Source organism: Aplosporella prunicola (genome assembly GCF_010093885.1).
Source record: "Aplosporella prunicola CBS 121167 unplaced genomic scaffold K452scaffold_17, whole genome shotgun sequence".
In the NCBI taxonomy this organism is placed as follows: domain Eukaryota; kingdom Fungi; phylum Ascomycota; class Dothideomycetes; order Botryosphaeriales; family Aplosporellaceae; genus Aplosporella; species Aplosporella prunicola.
In genome coordinates, this window is record NW_022983545.1 from 306,982 (window position 1) to 323,983 (window position 17,002).

The following is a 17,002-nucleotide window of genomic DNA, read 5'->3' on the forward strand; positions in this document are numbered from 1 at the left end:
TTGGTTGGCGTGGGGCTGGAGTTGGACGTATCGTTTTTGTGAGGTATGTAGGCTTGGAGTTGAGACTCTTTGTTTTGGCGAGGCGCTCAAGGAAAGGGATGGGTTAGATTGAGTTGGTGTAGGGAGATGATGCCTTGTACGATATGTGTATATATTATACTCCACCTTCGGTTATGATAATTGGTATCAAGCAAGCGAAATAGTATTGGGCGGGAAACAGACAGCACAGCAGCTTTAAAAGGCAAACCACGACTCTCAAATCTCAAATCGAAAAATGCAAAGGAATAAATTCATCTCCAATTAAGAAGAAAAAGAATTAAACTAGCAATCCGCAAACAATGTCTTCGCAACCTCAAAACGCCACGCTCGTAAAGGGCGTACATATAGCCCCATTATGAGAAGCTCAAAAAAGAAAAGGAAAGAAAAGAGCAGAAGAAAAAATCATAAAAGTGAAAGTTAAAAGAAAAGGGAAAAAAAAAAAAGAAAAAACGAAAAAAAAAAAGGGGACAAAATCTCTACCAAACCATCGCTCTAATCACCTAACCACCAAGCCGCAACATCTTTTCCATCATAAAACCCCCAATACGCCTATGCTGATGCCCCAAGATGTGCAGTTTAGTCCATCCATCCACCCCTCCCCCCCACTGACCTAGAACCCCCATACTCTTGCCCAACACCAAGCATCCATCTTTCCTTAAACTCTCTCTTTCCCCCCTCACAGATACGGCATCCACAACGGATCCGTCATGCACAGCTTCGTCGGATTGACAGCCGCAGCAACAAGGTCGACAACAGTCTGGTTAGCGGGCAAGTTGCCACTGCTGGGGACCTCGGCGAGGCTCTTAGCGCGCTTGACAATCTGGCTCGAGTTGTGCTCGACGCTGTCGCGCAGCGCGCCGTCGGCCACGTTGTTGCGGTGCTGCTGCGTCTGCCAGTGCACCATCTCGTCGCGCACGAATATCGACAGCTGCATCTCGATCTCGCCCTCGGGCTCTACCAGGCACCGCGCTATGGCCATCAGCGCCGGCGCGTAGATGCCCTCGGTCGCGAGCGGGCCCATCATCGTTTGTAGGTTCGGCGTCAGCCGGAATGGCACCGGCTCCGGGTTGTGGAAGAGCGGCTTGCCGCCTGCCATGGCTGGGATCAGCTCGCTGCCCCAGATCTTGCCTGATGCTCGTGAGATGTTCATCTTGTGAGGGTAGCGCGTGTTCATGTGCATGACGTAGGTGATGAAGGTGAGCGCGGCGAGCTGGTACGAGAATTGCCGGCGGAAGAGCCACAAGTCGGCGAAGGATGGGTATGTTGCGTTGAAGTAGTCCAGCATTGCAGTCGGAGGAACATACTTCTCCTGAATAGCAGCAAAGATCTCCAAGCGGACGGCGTTACTGTGCTCCAGGTTCCGCTGCCTGGCCATCTCGGAGTTCGGGTGTCCAGCCGGTGGAACCGGATTCATCAGTTGCGGTCCGATACTGCGGAGCTTCTCGATCGCGAAAAGGATCGGGCCATCCTTGTTGACGCCATTGCGGCGACAGTAGTCCTCGTAAATGCCCTGCAGACTGATGTAGGATGAGTCGTCCTGGATCATACGGACACCAGGCGACAGAGGAATCATCAGCGGCAGAGTGAACTGCAGGTTGCGACGTCGACTTTCCTTGCGCTTGGACAAGGTGGTATTGAAGATGCGGAACAGCTGCAAGATGCGCTCCTCGCGTCTACAGTTTCTGGCAGCAGGGTGCTGGATAGCAAACGGATGAGTGCTGCCATCATGGCCACGAATCTTGAGACGACGGTGACAGAAACCAACAGTACGAACCAGATCAATGTCGGGAAGGAAGCGTTCGATGCGGACAAAGTCCTGGTTCTTGTCGCGGTGAAGCAAGTACTGACCGGGGACTTCAATCTCGTCAAACTTCTGGTACTTGAAGTCGCTAAGATGGGTCGTGTACTGCTCTAAGTAGTGCGTAAGCCGACGACGATCCAGCTTCTCCTCGAATCTGTTCCTCCATTTGCGAAGCTTCTGAATGTATTCATACATCGTAGGCTTCTTGTTGACGAAGTCCGCCTCAAAGGACCGGCGGATGTGCGGCGGAAGGACCGACTCAGCGAAACGCGTAATGTTGGCCTCGGTAGAGCTAGGCAGCTTGACATCTTGTGCGTACAATGCTGGTTGACGACCGACATAGCTTAGACCATCGTTCAGCAAAGCCACGATCAGCCTGTAGGCATCCTCATCAGGAGGACACTTGAAGTGCTTGGCGATACCGTCGCTCATGGTTTCCATGGACAGTGCAAGAAGAGGGAATGCAGTCTTGAGCGCTGCCATAACCTCTTCCACATACTCCCAAGGCTTCTTCGGCTGCGCGGGTTGCTCGCCCGGCGTCGATTGACCAGGTGCACCCTCGACCTTCGGAGTACCAGAACCCTGTTGCCCACCATTTTGTTGCCCATTGGCCTGTTGCTGCTGGTTTTGTTGCTGCTGTTGCTGGCCACCCTGCTGTTGATTGTTGTTACCACCAGCCTGACTTCCAGGCCTCTGCTCTCCATTAGCGGTACCCGGTCTTGGAGGGGAGCCGCTTTGCTTGATCTGTGGAGAGTTCTGAGCCTGGTTCTGATTCTGGGCTTGGTTATGCTGGCTGGCCTGTTGGGCCTTCGCCTGCTTCTCACGGATAGCTTTCTCCCTCGCTTCCTTTGCCTCCTGTTGCTTGCGAATGGCGTGCATGTCCTCACGGCTCGTACGGAGTTGGAAGAACAAGGCCTGTGGGTATGTCTTGGCAAGCTGGCCGAGTACCTTCCGGCAAATGGGTGCTTCGGGACGAGAAAGACCGATAAACAATTGAGGGATGTAGGTGATCCAGTACCACGACGGGGTATCGCCCTTGAACTGCTCAAAGGTCTTAGACAAAAGGTGCTCAGAATTGTCAAGGCTAAGAAGCCACAAGATACGACCAAGAAGCTCGCGCGACTTGTGGTTTTTGTACTGGCTTGCAGCTTCCAAGTAGCAGCTGATTGCCGATGCGGCCTTGTCCAGGGTTTGCGGGCTTTCTTTGAACAGATTGTCGTTATAACGACCCCATTCCTTCCAAGCCTTGGGCAACTTGATGTCAAAGTAGAGCGCACTGCCAAAGGCATCGTTCGCGTCGCTCTTCTGGCCCAGTTTCGCAAGGAACATGCCCTTAAGAGTATAGAACTCGGCCTTCTGTTGCGCACCAAAGTAATTGAGATTGGTGTTGTTGATAACGTCAAGGCCACTGTTGAGCTCAGTCTTGTTCTGGTAGTGACACTTGGCTTGCTCCCTAAGCTTGAGGAAAGCTTCCTGGATCTCAATGTTTGGCAGCGTGTAGATCCGGCTAAGCTGGTTGATGCAAACCTCCGGAAGGCTATGTTTACGAGCAACGTGAGCGAATCTGTTGATAATCCAAGCCGTTTCATGGTAGCCCCTGTAGGCGTACGAGTTTCCAGAAGCATTACCCTGCTGCTGAGGCAGAAGTTGCAAGTACTTGCCGTTGATGAGCTGGAAGATGTGCTGACGCCATGTGACAAGGTCCTGCCATGCGTTGATGTCGTCCCAGAAGTTGGGCAAGCGATCACGCCACGTGCTGAGTAGGAGTTTGAGTTCCTGAGACTTGTGGTCCAAGTTCTGCTGACTTGTTTGAGCCAAGCTGGTGCAGATGACACTAGCGTCGTGGAGCTCAACCAACTGTTGGAAGTTTTGCAGCAGTGGAATATGAGCATTGGTAATCCTCTTGGGAAGCTGGTGCCACTTCCGAATGGATAGTTGGATGGCTTCATCGCAGATTCTGTTGAAATCTTGAGGAGCCTCCGTCTGACCATGAAGCTTAAGTAACGACATGAAAGCCTGGAAGAAAATGCGCCGAGGCGTAGGGGAGTCTGAGACCGCCTTGATGCTCGACTCCAACTGCTCGCGCGTCTCGTTATTTTGCCAAGCATCAAAGATCCTCCACATGGATTCAAGGTAGAGGTCGCTGAAGTTTTCATGTTTGGCAAAATCGCTCAGGATCTCCCATTGTTGCAGCTTTTGCGCGCACACCACCCAGTGATCTTCCCAGAGCATGTACTCGCCTTGAGAGAAAGGCAGAGCTCCTGTGCGAGCCTTGATTTGGGCCGTCTCGTACAACTTTTGAGCATTGTCCCACATACCATTCTGTTCGTAAGATAATGCCGCGTTCGTTTCAACATACTGGCAGCGTCTTCTCCAAGTGCCGTAGAACAGGTCATGCTCCTCGAGTTGAGAGTAAACCTCAAGCAATGCATCAAGGTTGCTCTCCCTGATGGGCGCGGTGTCAATAATGGGGTCGATAGCGAAATCTTCCATGTAGCACAGAGAAGTGTACCACGCGTTGTAGGTCTGCGCAAGGAACTTCATGACATGAGGTGGGAATTTGACTCTTGGCCTCGCCTTGACAACGCCCTCGAGGACAGTTTGCACGCAGTTGGGCCTCTCGTCAATCGACTGGATGTGGTAATCCTTGGTGAGCAGAGCAACAAGGCCCTTTTCAAGATCTGCTTGGTCCTCCCTCGGAAGCGCAGACCAGCAAAGGGGAAAGAAGGCCACCCAAATGTCGTGCGCCAGGTCCGGATCGACGTGCTGAAGGTGAGTGAGAGGTTCAAAGAGATCGCGAATTTTGACATCGCTGATGGAGTTCATAAACTGCCGATGAGCTGAAATGTAGGACTCAAGTTGGTCGTCTACTATGACATCGCTAGCACGAGAATCCTTCGAATAGGATCCATAGAGTGCTGAAATCGGCATGACTGTGAAATCTTCGCTGTGCAGGTGAACGGAAGTGTTCATCTCGATCGATCCAAACATGAGGTGAATGACCTGGTTCAACCAGAATGAGCGACCGAGGATGTCCCAATTCTGTCCCGCGATGACATAGTTCAAGCGTGCGCTTGCCGTCCGGCTGAGACTGCGGTCAAAGATGGTCATGAATCTGTTCCGCATATCTACGTCCTCGGCTCTGGTGCCAATCAAAAATGCATGCTCCATACGGACTGTAAGCTCCGACCTGGTGATCTTGGGATCCTCATAAATGCGGATGACGAGGTTGAGGAACTTGGTCAAGAGCGTCTTGTCTGTACGCTGTTCGAAAGCTTGCATCTTTGATAGGACTGCCGTTTTCTCTTTGAGCGTCGGGACCGGCTCATTGCTGTCAAAGATCCAGCCCTCGGTAAGGTCGACAATCTTCTGACAGATGAGATTGCTTGGAGAGCGCTCAACTAGGGATGCCAAAACCGTCAAGAATGGACGCCTCTGGTCTCCCAATTGCGCCATGCGAGCGGCCAAGAAATCAATGGCCTTCAAAATGAGCCTGATCTGGATTTCATGCTCATAGGAGCCCAAGGGAGCACCGTTAGGTTGATCTGGCCGCATGCCATGAGGTAAAGACGCCTGTCCTTGTGGCTGGTTCGGCGCAGTGAGGTGTTCCCTGCTCATGTGGTTGAGAACCTTGACCATCGAAGCAATATGCTGATTGTCTATGTCATCCGGCCGACGCAGGCAGAGAGTCCATAGGATGTTAATAGCAGCAATATTGTTGTTGTTGGAAAGCGCCTCTGTTGCAACCGTGCTGCAGAACTGAACAAATTCAGTAGAAGGTGTTTCTTCAGTGGTGCCCTCTTCATCCGTGGTAGGTTCCGGCATCACCTCGAGGACGCGCTTCAGGAGTGGCTGCATTTTGGGCTTGGCATCTGCTTCGCTGGGCGCGTGCATGCAATCCTGTATCTCCGCATTCTCGCTGCGCACAGACCTTTCCAATATCTTCTGCAGCTGGGGAAGATGACCCAAAATCCAATCACCTGTTTTGACGTTGACAAGTACCTTGACAACTTGCAGCGCGTTCATCAGCCTGGTAGTATAGACCTCAGGCTTCTCATCCTGCTTGGATTCGGCCGTGGAAACGTGCTCGACCCGGGTCAAAATGTTGTCAAGGTCGAGGTCGCTCCAGTAGAAAGAGGAAAGTAAATCATGAAGCAGGTGCAGCGCCATTTGAACAGAGTCGGTCGACTGCGCAGGTGGAGCGCCATTGGTAGTGGCCGTAGACTCCCTCGTCTTCGTAGATGGTACCGGGAAACGCTCAGGAATGTACATGATGAATTGGACCAAGTATTTGATGAGCATCAAACGGAGAGTAGAGGGAGCCACGTAGGACCTTGCCGGTGGGGTGTGGTCAACCATGGTGCCATCATGCCGTCTTTTTGGAGATCGTGAGCCGCCAATGGACAGTTGCTCAATGGTGAGGCCAGTATCCTTGGCTGTCCTCTCTTCCCAATGGCGGAGCAAGTTTATGAGATTGAGAGCGATCTTTTTGCTCTCATTTCCCAGGCTAGGCGGCTGAGCAATCTTCTGCAGGGAGGGAATTATGATCGTGGCTAGTGGTTCCCTAGCCTCGTAGAAGAGGTCAGGGTGGCGAACAAGGAAGTTAAATATGCATAGGAGTTGCTGCAGGTTGGAGCTCTCCTCGGTGAGAATCTTTTTCGGGATCCTAGCCCACATAGGCGGCTGCTTGTTGTCGACACCGCCGATACGCTTCTTCAAGACCGGAGCAAGCACTTCGAGCGCTTGCATGACTAACGGCCGCCCCTCATTCTGGTGAGCTTTGAGCAGCTGAGAGTAGATCTGGATCGCGATCTTCGGTGGGGTATCATAATGAGCAATGAAGTATGCGATAAGCACGTACGCCGCGTGCTTGTTTATAATGTCCTCCAAACGGATGTAATTCCAGCCAAACTTGATGACGTCCTTACGAGCGTCCTGGATGAGACTATGATGATACTTGACAAGGAGAGTAGTCATCTGGAGGAGTTCCATCCTCGAGTGATCGACACCCAACTGGCCTGTCTCTTCTACCTGCTCCACGGAATAGACGCGCCAGAGACGGTTGTGGATGGTCTCTGTCATGTTGCGGTCCATGAGCTTGGTGCCCTTGCTAGTGCCGAAGAGATTGTCCCAGTTACGCATGGCGTCCATTGCGAAGATAGGGTTCACAATGTAGTGGAAGGCAAAGGTCTTGGTCTTCTGCGACGTGTTGCGGCCAGTGTAGAGGTCTATGCAACGGACGACAAGCATTCTCCAGTACTCAACAGACTCGCTGGAGATCATTTGATTGTAGATGAAGTGGAAGAGCAAAGGCGAAGCCTTGAGCTCTTCCGCAGTGACTCCATCGATAACCTCCACAAAGAAGTCCAGGTTGTTTGGCTCATGCTTGAGGTAATTGGTGAAAACACTCATAATCCTCTCTCCCGCTTGGTCGACAGCAAGACGCAAACTGGCCTCGATGGTGTTTTGCCTGAGGCGCGTCTCCAAAGCCTTGCCGGACTCTAGAAGAGCTTTCCGCAAGTCATCGTGATTGACAAGCCAATTGCTTGTCTCGGGATGTTTGCACACCGATTCCACCACATGGATGGCATTGATTGCAGCGGGCCATCGTTTCTGCTCGTCGTCGATCATGAATGAGTTGATGAAACCCTGAGTATCGTTTACGATGACTTCTCTCAGCGGACGACTAGCAGGGTCTGCAATGATCTGGGCAAAGAAACGGCCATTTGCATGATCTCTGATGTGCGGGGCAAACTCCTGCCAAGCTTCCTTAGGATAGTGGTTGAGGTACTTGATGAGCGGTTCTCTGAAGGGGCTGTAGTGCGTCCGCCGCAAGGCTGCTTCTAACTCGATGATCTTTTGAACAAGGGATCCCAAGAAGCCGACAGCAGCAGCAGGAAGAAGATGAAATACGTTCAGGATGGCAGTAACAGTCTTCATAGACTTGTTCTGCTCAATGAGCGTAAATGAAACGGCCTGTAATACCCGAGCATCCGCAATGATCTTCATATGGTCAAGCAGGCGCGAACCAATCTCGACCTTAAAGTAATTGGTCAAAAGCTTCAGAAGTCTTGCCAAGCCGTCCAAGCCTTCAACCGTAAGCTTCTTGGGGTCTTGTAGGTTGACCAAAATAGGACGAAGACCACTCTGCAGCACATCCTTAGGAAGCTTGTTGGTGGTGTGGAGTACGCCCTGCAGACCAGCGTTGGCAGCCTCAACAACCTGCGGCGATTTGGAGTAGAGCGCTTTGAAAAATACAGAAATGACTCTGAGGAAGGTTTGGTTGGGAGGGTTAGAGGAGAACTCGGGGAATCCTTGAGCGGTCGACAAGAGCTTGATGCAGGCGACTCGCAGGTTGACAATGGCTTCAGCGTTTCTCTGCTCTTGAGGTTTTGCTGTGAGACCCTCATCTTCCGCATCCGCAAGGGCTAGAGCTTCGGTAAGTAGACGGGTGAGCACTTCGTTGAATTGGAGGACGTTGTGACCCAGCTTCAAACAGAAAGTGACTGCATCGATGTAGCCAATTTGGATCGAAAATGGCAGTGCCCGAAGGGGCTTGTTGAAAATGGGATCGAGCAGCCTCTTGCTGACAGGAAGGACAAGCTCATGAGGCTCAGAACCAGTGATTTCGGCAATGACCTTAAAGTTGTGCTGAGCTGCTAAGCGCACGTGCTTGTTCGAATGAGAAAGCAGTGTGACAAGGAAACCACAAAGGCTGAGCAGTTTGTTGTCCGAGTTCGGAGGTTTGCTGAGGTCGTCCTTGTTGATTGTCCCATTGCATCTTCGCAGCAGCTTTTCTAGCGTCGTCTGTGCGTTCACCCTCGTCGAGCTTGTCAGATCCAGCGGCATGTCCTGCATGACGTACATAAGGGCTCTAGCAAACTCATTGAGTCGACGGCCCTCCGTAACCCAAGAATCGCTGATATCAAGTTTTGTGGTCAGGATCTCGATACCCAGAGTACCACCGTGCTTGACGAACCACTCTTCTTGGTGGCAGTTATGGCAAAAGGTATCTGCCAGGCTCTTGAAGAGTGGCAGCTTTTCTGCCTTTGCCGGCGTGCCGAAAATGATGACTGCGGAATCGTACAAAGCCTTCAAGGCGTCCTCTGCGGCCTCTTTCACCTCCACATGGTCAGATGACAAGCTGTCTGCTATCGCGTCGATTATCACTCTGGTCTCGATGACGACAGGGCCCTCACCAGAATTGACGTCGAACGGCTTATTACGGTGTTTGGAGATGGCAAGCGCCGTGCCCACCTCCAAAAGAGCGAAGTGCTTGCAAACGTTGTTCATGAAGGCTGCCGCCTCTTCCTTCAATTCGGGGATGGACGCAGAAAACATGACAGCTTTCAGCAGCTTCCGGAGCGTATCTTGCTGAGCACCCTTTTTGGCACTGGACTTTTCTCTTTCCGAGGCCTCGAAGATATCGGGACCGACGTCCCCCTTCGCAGCAATGAGATCATTTGCTTGCAAACGAACGAGCTCTGCAAAGTCATCTGGCAGGCTGTCTATTCCGATAAGGAGTTTTGCTTGTGCCAATACGAACTTGAATGCCTGTTGCTTGTGGAAAATATCAGACTTCTTCGCAGCAGCAGTCTTGGCAGACTCGTTGAGCTTGAAGATGGCATTCTCCACACCGACAGACATAGGGAAAGCGCGATCTTTCATCGAGCCAACTAGCCTGATGTCAATGCTAGGCGCATCATCGGCATATGGTTTGAATGCCAGCTCAGGAGGGCCGTTAAGGAACTTTCGATTCCGTCCTCCAAGTTTGCCGAGGATGCGCATCGTAGTGTGCGCATGGAAATGGCTGTATGGGTTTGGTTTTAAGTGCTCCCAAAGCCCTTGCATAAGTTCGTCAATGACAGGCGCCATGATTGGGTCCAAGTAATCCGCGGTTAAGTTGTCTACGCAAAGCTCCAATGTGCGAAGGCCTTGTCCAACAAGATCGGAGCCGGCTCTCAATGCCACCACGAGTGGTCGCATCAAGTAGCACAGATGAGGAAGAAGGTTACTTAAGCGAGCCGGGACAGTCAGGGAAAGCTCAACGAAGAGGTCCCGTTCTGACGGTTTCCTAGCACCCACAAGCAAGTTGTTCAACACCTCTAGCAGCATCTCCAGGAGTGGAAGGATTTCTTTGTACAGATGCTCGAATCGGCCGCCGCCAATACTCCTGAAAAGGGATCGCAAAAGCAGGAAATAGTTCATGGGATCCTCTGCAGTGATCGAAAGGTCGATTGACTTGGTGACAATCTTTGTGACATGCGGCAGAAGGACCTGCTCATTCTGCTGCGAGAACAAAGTAACGGCCATGAAGGAAAGTTTGAATAGACGTAACAGAATAGACGATTTCTTGACGTCGGCTGTGCCCACTTCGTCAATCTTACCCATAAGAAACTGTAGCAGCATCCCCGCAAAACTCGGAGATGTAGCCTCGGACGCTAGCAAGAACTGTGGCACATGAAGGAGCGCATTGTGATCAAACATCATGTTGTAGAGGTGCGGGATTTCCGACTCGAAGACTTCGTGGAATGTAGCCGGGTCGATATGGTGGAACACCGTCGCGAACGTCTCTAAAAGCTCCTTTTCTTCTTTTCCGCTGGACATCATATGCTGGTTGCCCAAAAGTTCGCTGGGGGACAGGTTCTGAGGTTCGCCACTCTGCTTCTCCACGCCATAGTAACGGAAAACCTGTGCGCCTTCACGGAAAAGCTTGATGAGCACCTCCACTTCTTCAGCGTTGTAGCCGAAAGAAACTTCGTGCCAATTTGCCGGAGTTGGAACGTTGGGGTCAATCTCCTCCTTGACTTTTGGCGGATTGCATGCGCGGAGCTGGTAAAAGAGATTCTTAAGGCCATGAAGCAGATTCTTAAATAAAAACTTGTTGTCTGCAATAGGATCGGAGCTACGTTCGCGGGGGTTCGTCGTTTTAATCGGTGTGGCGTTGAAAATGTCTACTTCGTCCCAATCCGGTGGTGAATCCTTCTCTGCAAGGAAATTTTCCGGCGTCGCTTCGATCGAAGGCTGCGAGTACTGCTGCGAGAGCTTCACGGCATTGTCGTATTGCCGGTTCATTGCTGCAAACTTGTCTCCGATGGCGTTTAGGATCATAATCAGGAAATAGCGGGCCTCCTGCTTCGGCTCGAGCTTCGCAATGCATTCGGCCATGTTCAGGAGCAGCTTTGCGCTCATCGTTTGAAAGCTGGTTCCAGGGAATGTGTCGTGCAAGTTCTTGGTATAAACCTCGACGGTTCTTCTGATTTGTTCTCGCGATAATGACTCCCGCAGATGGTGGATGAGATCAGCAAGCATGCTATAGGCGAGAGGCCTCATTGTCTCGTAGACCGTAAGACCATCCCCTATCAGTGTCCGTTCGTCTAGTAGCTCGTCTATCTTCTTCAAGAATATTTTGCGGAAGTTGAAGTTGATAATGTGTCGGATCGCAACCAGAAGTTCTTTACGCGCCCCGGATTTCTCTCTGGGGCAATCTTGCAGGAGCCGCACTACAATATCCGGTAATGTAGGCAAGAAATCCGTTAACTGCTGGGCGTACACACGCAGCAGGTATGCCAGAAAACTCATTGTCTTCACTTGTGCAGTGATGAACTCGCCAAAAGCAGCCCTGTTCTTGATCTCCTTGCTCACACCCGTGAAGATCTGACCCTTTGCCTTTGCGTCCGCATGTGCCTTTTCTTGCGGAGCAGCTTGTAACAATAACACATTCTTGATCAGCGGAACAAAGCGCTTGACATTCTTGTGGACGCAATTCCGGTACGCCTGGAACAAGGATACCACGATGATCGGGCATTCTGCCAGGACTTTGAAAGATTGCATGCCTTTCAGCAAATGCCGCGCCGTTTGTTGTTCACCTCCCAGTTCCCCAGCTGCTGACGCATTCCCTGGCGACCCTGGCCGTGGCGATTGGGAGTATTGCTGACCACTTGGTGTTGACGGAACACCCGCCTGTGAACCGCCGCTCCCCGATGGATTGTCGAAGGTTTCCTTGACCGCGGCATCCATATTTTCGAACATCTCGGCAATCAGATCCAAAAAAGGCTGTACCCGGTCAGCAAGAACTTTGGTCTGATGCCGCTCGAAATCCATGATCGTCTTCATGCAAAGGACTGCATTATCTTCATTCTCGGTTTTCGCAAGAACCATTAACCGGTCGACGATTTGCGGCGCATACGGTTCGAGGGCTTCCGCGGGGCTCATAGGTAACCTATGTAGGATTTCCAAGACGCAGTTTCGCAACCTCTGCACTAGCACATCAGAAACGACATATTTGTTAAGATGACTGTTACTGACCTGCTCTTGCGACGTGCTGATGAAGACCGGTGGCCCGTCAAGCAGCTTGAGGAAGACCGGTATGAACTTCTCTAGGAAGGAATTGTAGGTGGAACCGGAAGAGTACAGCTCAATGCTGTCACGGATTTCTGTCGCGACGCCAGTCTTGAGCTTCAGATCTGAATGCTAAGGTGTTAGCTAGCCCTCAATCAGACCGTGTACCCCTGGACATGGGTTCCATATGCGTACCCCCCGATGGATCTGCCAGCTTGGCCAGATAGGCTTCCATGTTTCTGTCGGCCGACATTGTTGCGATATGCAGCTTCTCAACTGCGGCAAGCGTCGCAAGTATCCTCCCCGTATCCTCAAGAGCCCTTGAGGATAGCGACCAACCCTATACGTGTATTACGAGCGTTCGGCGTGGTGGCGCATCGATGTCAGAGCGTAGATCGTGGGCAGGTAACCAGGCTGCGGAGGATTGCGGAGCTCGCTGTCGTCTGCGAGATGAAATTATTAGGCGGATAGGTAGTTTGTCGATTACTCTAGGTCTCGTAAAGGCATTAAGCACCGGCGACGTGCAAGCGAGAGTGAGTGGGGAAGAAGGCGCGTGGGGTGCGGCGTCGTCGCGCGGTGGTGGATTGAAGCTTTGGAGCGCCCGCTGCGCGTCGGACTTGAAGACCGCGGGCATGGCCTTGACCTGGAGCGATGATCCCTGCCGTTTTTGGCATGCCCTGACGCTAGTCCTGAAATGGTCCGTATGGGGGTGAACACCACTCCTATTTGTCTCTAAAGCGGCGACAATGGGTCTGGTTGTCAGGGTTTACGTGGAACGTGGTTATTGATTCTCCGGAAAGGCAGGGTGCTCATCTTTAGTCTATTGAGATACGAAAAACTGGGTTTTTCAATTATGAGATCATTGGCCTTTGATGCGGACAACAATCTAGTTTGTCTAGAGAGCAAGATGTCTCCCCGATGAGCCCAGTGGCTTCGTATGATACCGGCGCAGTATCTCAATTAACTCCGTCCAGCTTCTACGCCTACGCCTCCTGCTTCATCAAGAAGCCCCTCCGCCCTGGCCATGTCCTCCGCAGCTTGTGCATCTATCGGATGCCCCTTCTTCCACCCTTTCCCGTCCTCCTCGCCGCTTCCCACATCCTCTTCGTCTTCGTCATCATCGTCCTGTGCAGGAGCTTCGCCCAGTTCCGGCTTCCTCTTCCGCTCGAAATCCTGTGCGTGTGCTCCGTGCAGCAGTGCCCCCACTCGCGAGATGCCGCGCATAGATGGCGTAGGGGGTGCAAAGGTTCTACGCCGTGAAAGGGTTGACTCGTGCGTGCGTTGTCGCTCAAGGTCGGCACCCGTTGTGTGACCAGGCGAAACTGGTGTGTGTGGCCGAGCATCACCAGACGTGCGCTGTGCGTCCGGTTCTTCTGAAATTTCAGTCGAAGACGCAGGCACATCGTAGGGCAGTGGAATGTCACGCGACGCACGGAAGCGACCGACGTTGGTGCAATGCTCGTTTTCAACGCGGAAGAGCGTCCACATGGCACGGCGGAGGATCTCGGATAACGAGACGATGAATGACAGAATGGCGGAGTGCTGGACGTCGTTCGCATAGATAGCATAGAATATCCAGTTGAACCGCAGGATGGGGTCGAGGATGATAGCAGCGTAATACATCCAGACTTGTTTATAGCCGAGAGAATCACGCAAAAAAGGCCTGTTTGCGTAAGGGTTCATCAAGCTCCAATCCATTACAAGGTCCCAAATGCCTATCATGTGTTAGCAAATGTCGTAAACATGCTTCCGAGGGTATACGTACTGCAATAAATTGCATTCACAGTGGCACAAAAGATGAAAAAGGCCCTCAGCTTCCACGTTTTGTCCAGGCGGTACAAGCTTAGACTCATGTAGTAAAGGATCGTCCACGTGTACTTGCCGCAGTTGACGAGATGAGGGAAGAAGTTGCGCGTATCATAGTAACGTCGCAGGCACTGTAAGGCACGCCAAATGCCTGGCAGGCAAGATAGGAAGCCCAAAACCCGAGAATGCGAAGAATTGCATTGGACAGGGTCGTCCCAATTCCGAGAATAAAGACAGAAGAACAACTCGATATTCTGCCAAACAATAAGCATTTCTCCAGCAATTACAAGGTTGATTGAAACTTACACCCATGGCATACGTTAGAGAACAGAACATATCGCCAAGAAAGAAATCGCGGAACTCGACTGGGTATAGACCGGCTAGTAAAAGACGCCACTGTGGAATGTTAGCAGTTAAACTTGACGGGAGTCTTCTAGAACGTACATTCGAATACAAAAACCACCGGCGACTGCGGTGGTACAGAAGCGGTAATGGCAGAAAAATTAAGATGACTGTGATGCCGATTAGGAGAACCGGATAGTATATGTACATGGCATCACCGCCAAAGTGACTGAAGTTGAGCCACACAAACAACCCTTCGAGCAGGAGGAAGAAACATGGAAGCTGCAAATTCGTCAGTAGTGGTCATCGCTTTCAACTCGGTCGATCCACTTACTTCTGCCAACTGCCTCCAATCGAGTTGGGTGCGGGTATCAAACTCAAAGACAAAGCCGTAGTTGATCTTCTGAGAGGCCCAAATTCGACAATCCAAGCAAAACAAGAGAAAGAGTAGCAGCATAAGGAAGTAGCCGCCGTATATCTGCAACAAATAACTTGTCCCTATTGCCATTGTAGGATCATCCCCCAAGAGGTATTTTGAAGAGTAGACTAGTCCTTCCACGCCAAAGACTACGCCGGTAGCGACCATCAATCCATTACGGAATGTGGACCCGGTAAAGTCTCCAGCCCTGGCAGACTTCACCCTTAACTTTCCAACAGCGATCTTGTGGTTGCCCCGCTCAAAATATCTCGCGTAGAGATCTTCAACAGTGCGGATGTGACCGTCGATAACGTCACTCTGAACGAACCAAGCGCTGTTCACTTTCTCGCTCATATAACGCATAGTCGGCCTAGCATTGACGGTTTTGTCGTATTTCTTGTTGATTTTGCGAAATGCAGTGCGGTTCAACAGGGCATATGACTTGAGAAGTTCCAGACCACGGTAGTACTCCTGCAAGGCGACCTTGAGCTTGCGCTTGGCGGTTCGATACGGAACGGTTGAGGGATCCGGTCGACGAACATAGTCGCGGTTTTGGTCATACGGGACGGGCCCGCTCGGAGTTCCAAGTTCTTGCATGGCCTTACTGTTTTTTCCGGCATTCCTGTGTCTCGCAAATCCTCTGGCAGCATCCGGGAGTTTCTTTGCCGCTTCCAAAGCTTCGTCGAGAGGCTTCAGCCATGATTTGCTTCCATTTGCTTCTGGAGTTTCTTCCTCGAGTACGTCCTCAAGTAGGCCATTCTCGATAGCTTTCCGATGCTTCGACTTCAGTTTCGATGACTGCGAAATAATCTCGTCTAGACGACGATCTCGCATTATGTGGAGCTGCTCCCGCAAGACGTTGAGCCGCTTGGTGGATTCATCTTCCCTTTCTTTATAAAACTCTTCAATCTTTGCCAGCTGTTGGTCGAGAAAATTAAAGAAATCGGATTGCCTAACATCCACCTCCCGATAGGCTTCAAGAGGAACATCTGTCTCTGCTAAAGTCTGCGGTAACCCACCAGATCCTACCGACAGCATTCTTTTGAGGGAAGGGCGAGTTCCCTCAGCGTCCGGCATGGAGTTGACCCGTTTCGGCTGAAAAATGCTTCTGTATTTGGATGGCAGTATACTCCTACGCGGAGGAGTAGGCGAGGTTGTCTTCCCCACTTCGAAGGCATTGCCGGATTTAGGTGATGCTTCAAAATGGGGGTGCTTGACTGATGGCGGGGACGTCGTCAGGGTGTCTTTTGTAGCCTGTCGAGACGTGGGCTTTGCATTTTCGGGCCCCACAGCCGGCTCTGGCAGTTCGAGAGTAGGCAAGCTTCCCCTCGACGACCTTTTAGGTGGTGAGGCGAGGATACTCCCATATCTTGTCAAGTGCGGCATCTGTCCATCCTCGTTCCTCTTGAGTAGCGCATCACGCGCATCACTCGGGCCTGGAATGTCACGCGGAGGAGTGACAGGCCCATCGCCATCTTCTCTTGATCGCCTGCTCGAACCGGTATCCCTGGAGAGCACAGTATGCCGCAAGTCCTGCGCACCGCCATCACCTATGGTATGCCGTCCTAAGTGTGGCCGGTTCAAGAAGGAATACGTGGGAGCTGAGGTGTTGGGCGACGGGGTGAAAGGGTTGGGTCCTCTCTTTCGAAGCGTTCGCGGGGTTTGGTCTACATTGCGCAGAGCGCGAGAAATGGCCTTGAGCTTCTTCTTTCCTAACTGTTAGAGCGCACGGTATTAGCGGAACGTTTCACATTTCACACAGCCGCGTCGCCGCCAAGGTAGCTCACTTTGTAGTCAAGATACTTGGCTCTCCATTCAGGAACGAGCTCATGCTCGATCTCCCTAACCTTGTCGTCAGTCGGCGTCGATCAAAAAGTAGCGGAGTCGGTGGGGACAAACTTCGCGAATTTCATTCCCCTCTAAACTTTATTTTTCAATTGAAGAAAAGACCTGGTCCGAGAACTTGCCCGTCAACAAGCATGCTGGACTTTTGGACGTATTTATTGCGACCGGGCGAAGGAGTGTGCCTCAGTTCGCTGGCACGAGGGCAGCCAAGAAGGCGGTCTCCGACTGAGCAGCGGCAAGGTCCACGCGAGCTTCTCCCGAGGGCGGTGAGGTCACTTCCAAGCCGGGGCTTGCGCTGCACGTGGAGACGGTGCAGCACGCATATCCATTGGCCTGATGAAGTACACAAACGACCTGTGTTTCAAGACAACCCATCAGATAGGAATGAAGGGTTGTACTCCTACGACAGT

General features: G+C 51.8%; 2 protein-coding genes across 2 annotated transcripts; both read right to left on the reverse strand.

Moving 5' to 3' along the window:
- Positions 1-715: 715 nt before the first annotated feature.
- On the reverse strand, positions 716-12,755 carry K452DRAFT_273824 (uncharacterized protein; the record flags this gene model as incomplete). Its single annotated transcript, XM_033539163.1, has 4 exons — positions 12,377-12,755; positions 12,149-12,306; positions 2,665-12,097; positions 716-2,619 (listed from the first exon to the last, which is right to left on the reverse strand). Exons 1-4 carry the CDS (start codon positions 12,432-12,434, stop codon positions 716-718), a joined length of 11,553 nt encoding a protein of 3,850 aa, XP_033395927.1. The 5' UTR covers positions 12,435-12,755.
- An 86-nt stretch (positions 12,756-12,841) lies between these two features.
- On the reverse strand, positions 12,842-16,511 carry K452DRAFT_52932 (uncharacterized protein). Its single transcript, XM_033546797.1, has 4 exons — positions 14,664-16,511; positions 14,294-14,611; positions 13,947-14,241; positions 12,842-13,896 (listed from the first exon to the last, which is right to left on the reverse strand). Exons 1-4 carry the CDS (start codon positions 16,131-16,133, stop codon positions 13,142-13,144), a joined length of 2,838 nt encoding a protein of 945 aa, XP_033395928.1. The 5' UTR covers positions 16,134-16,511; the 3' UTR covers positions 12,842-13,141.
- Positions 16,512-17,002: the final 491 nt, after the last annotated feature.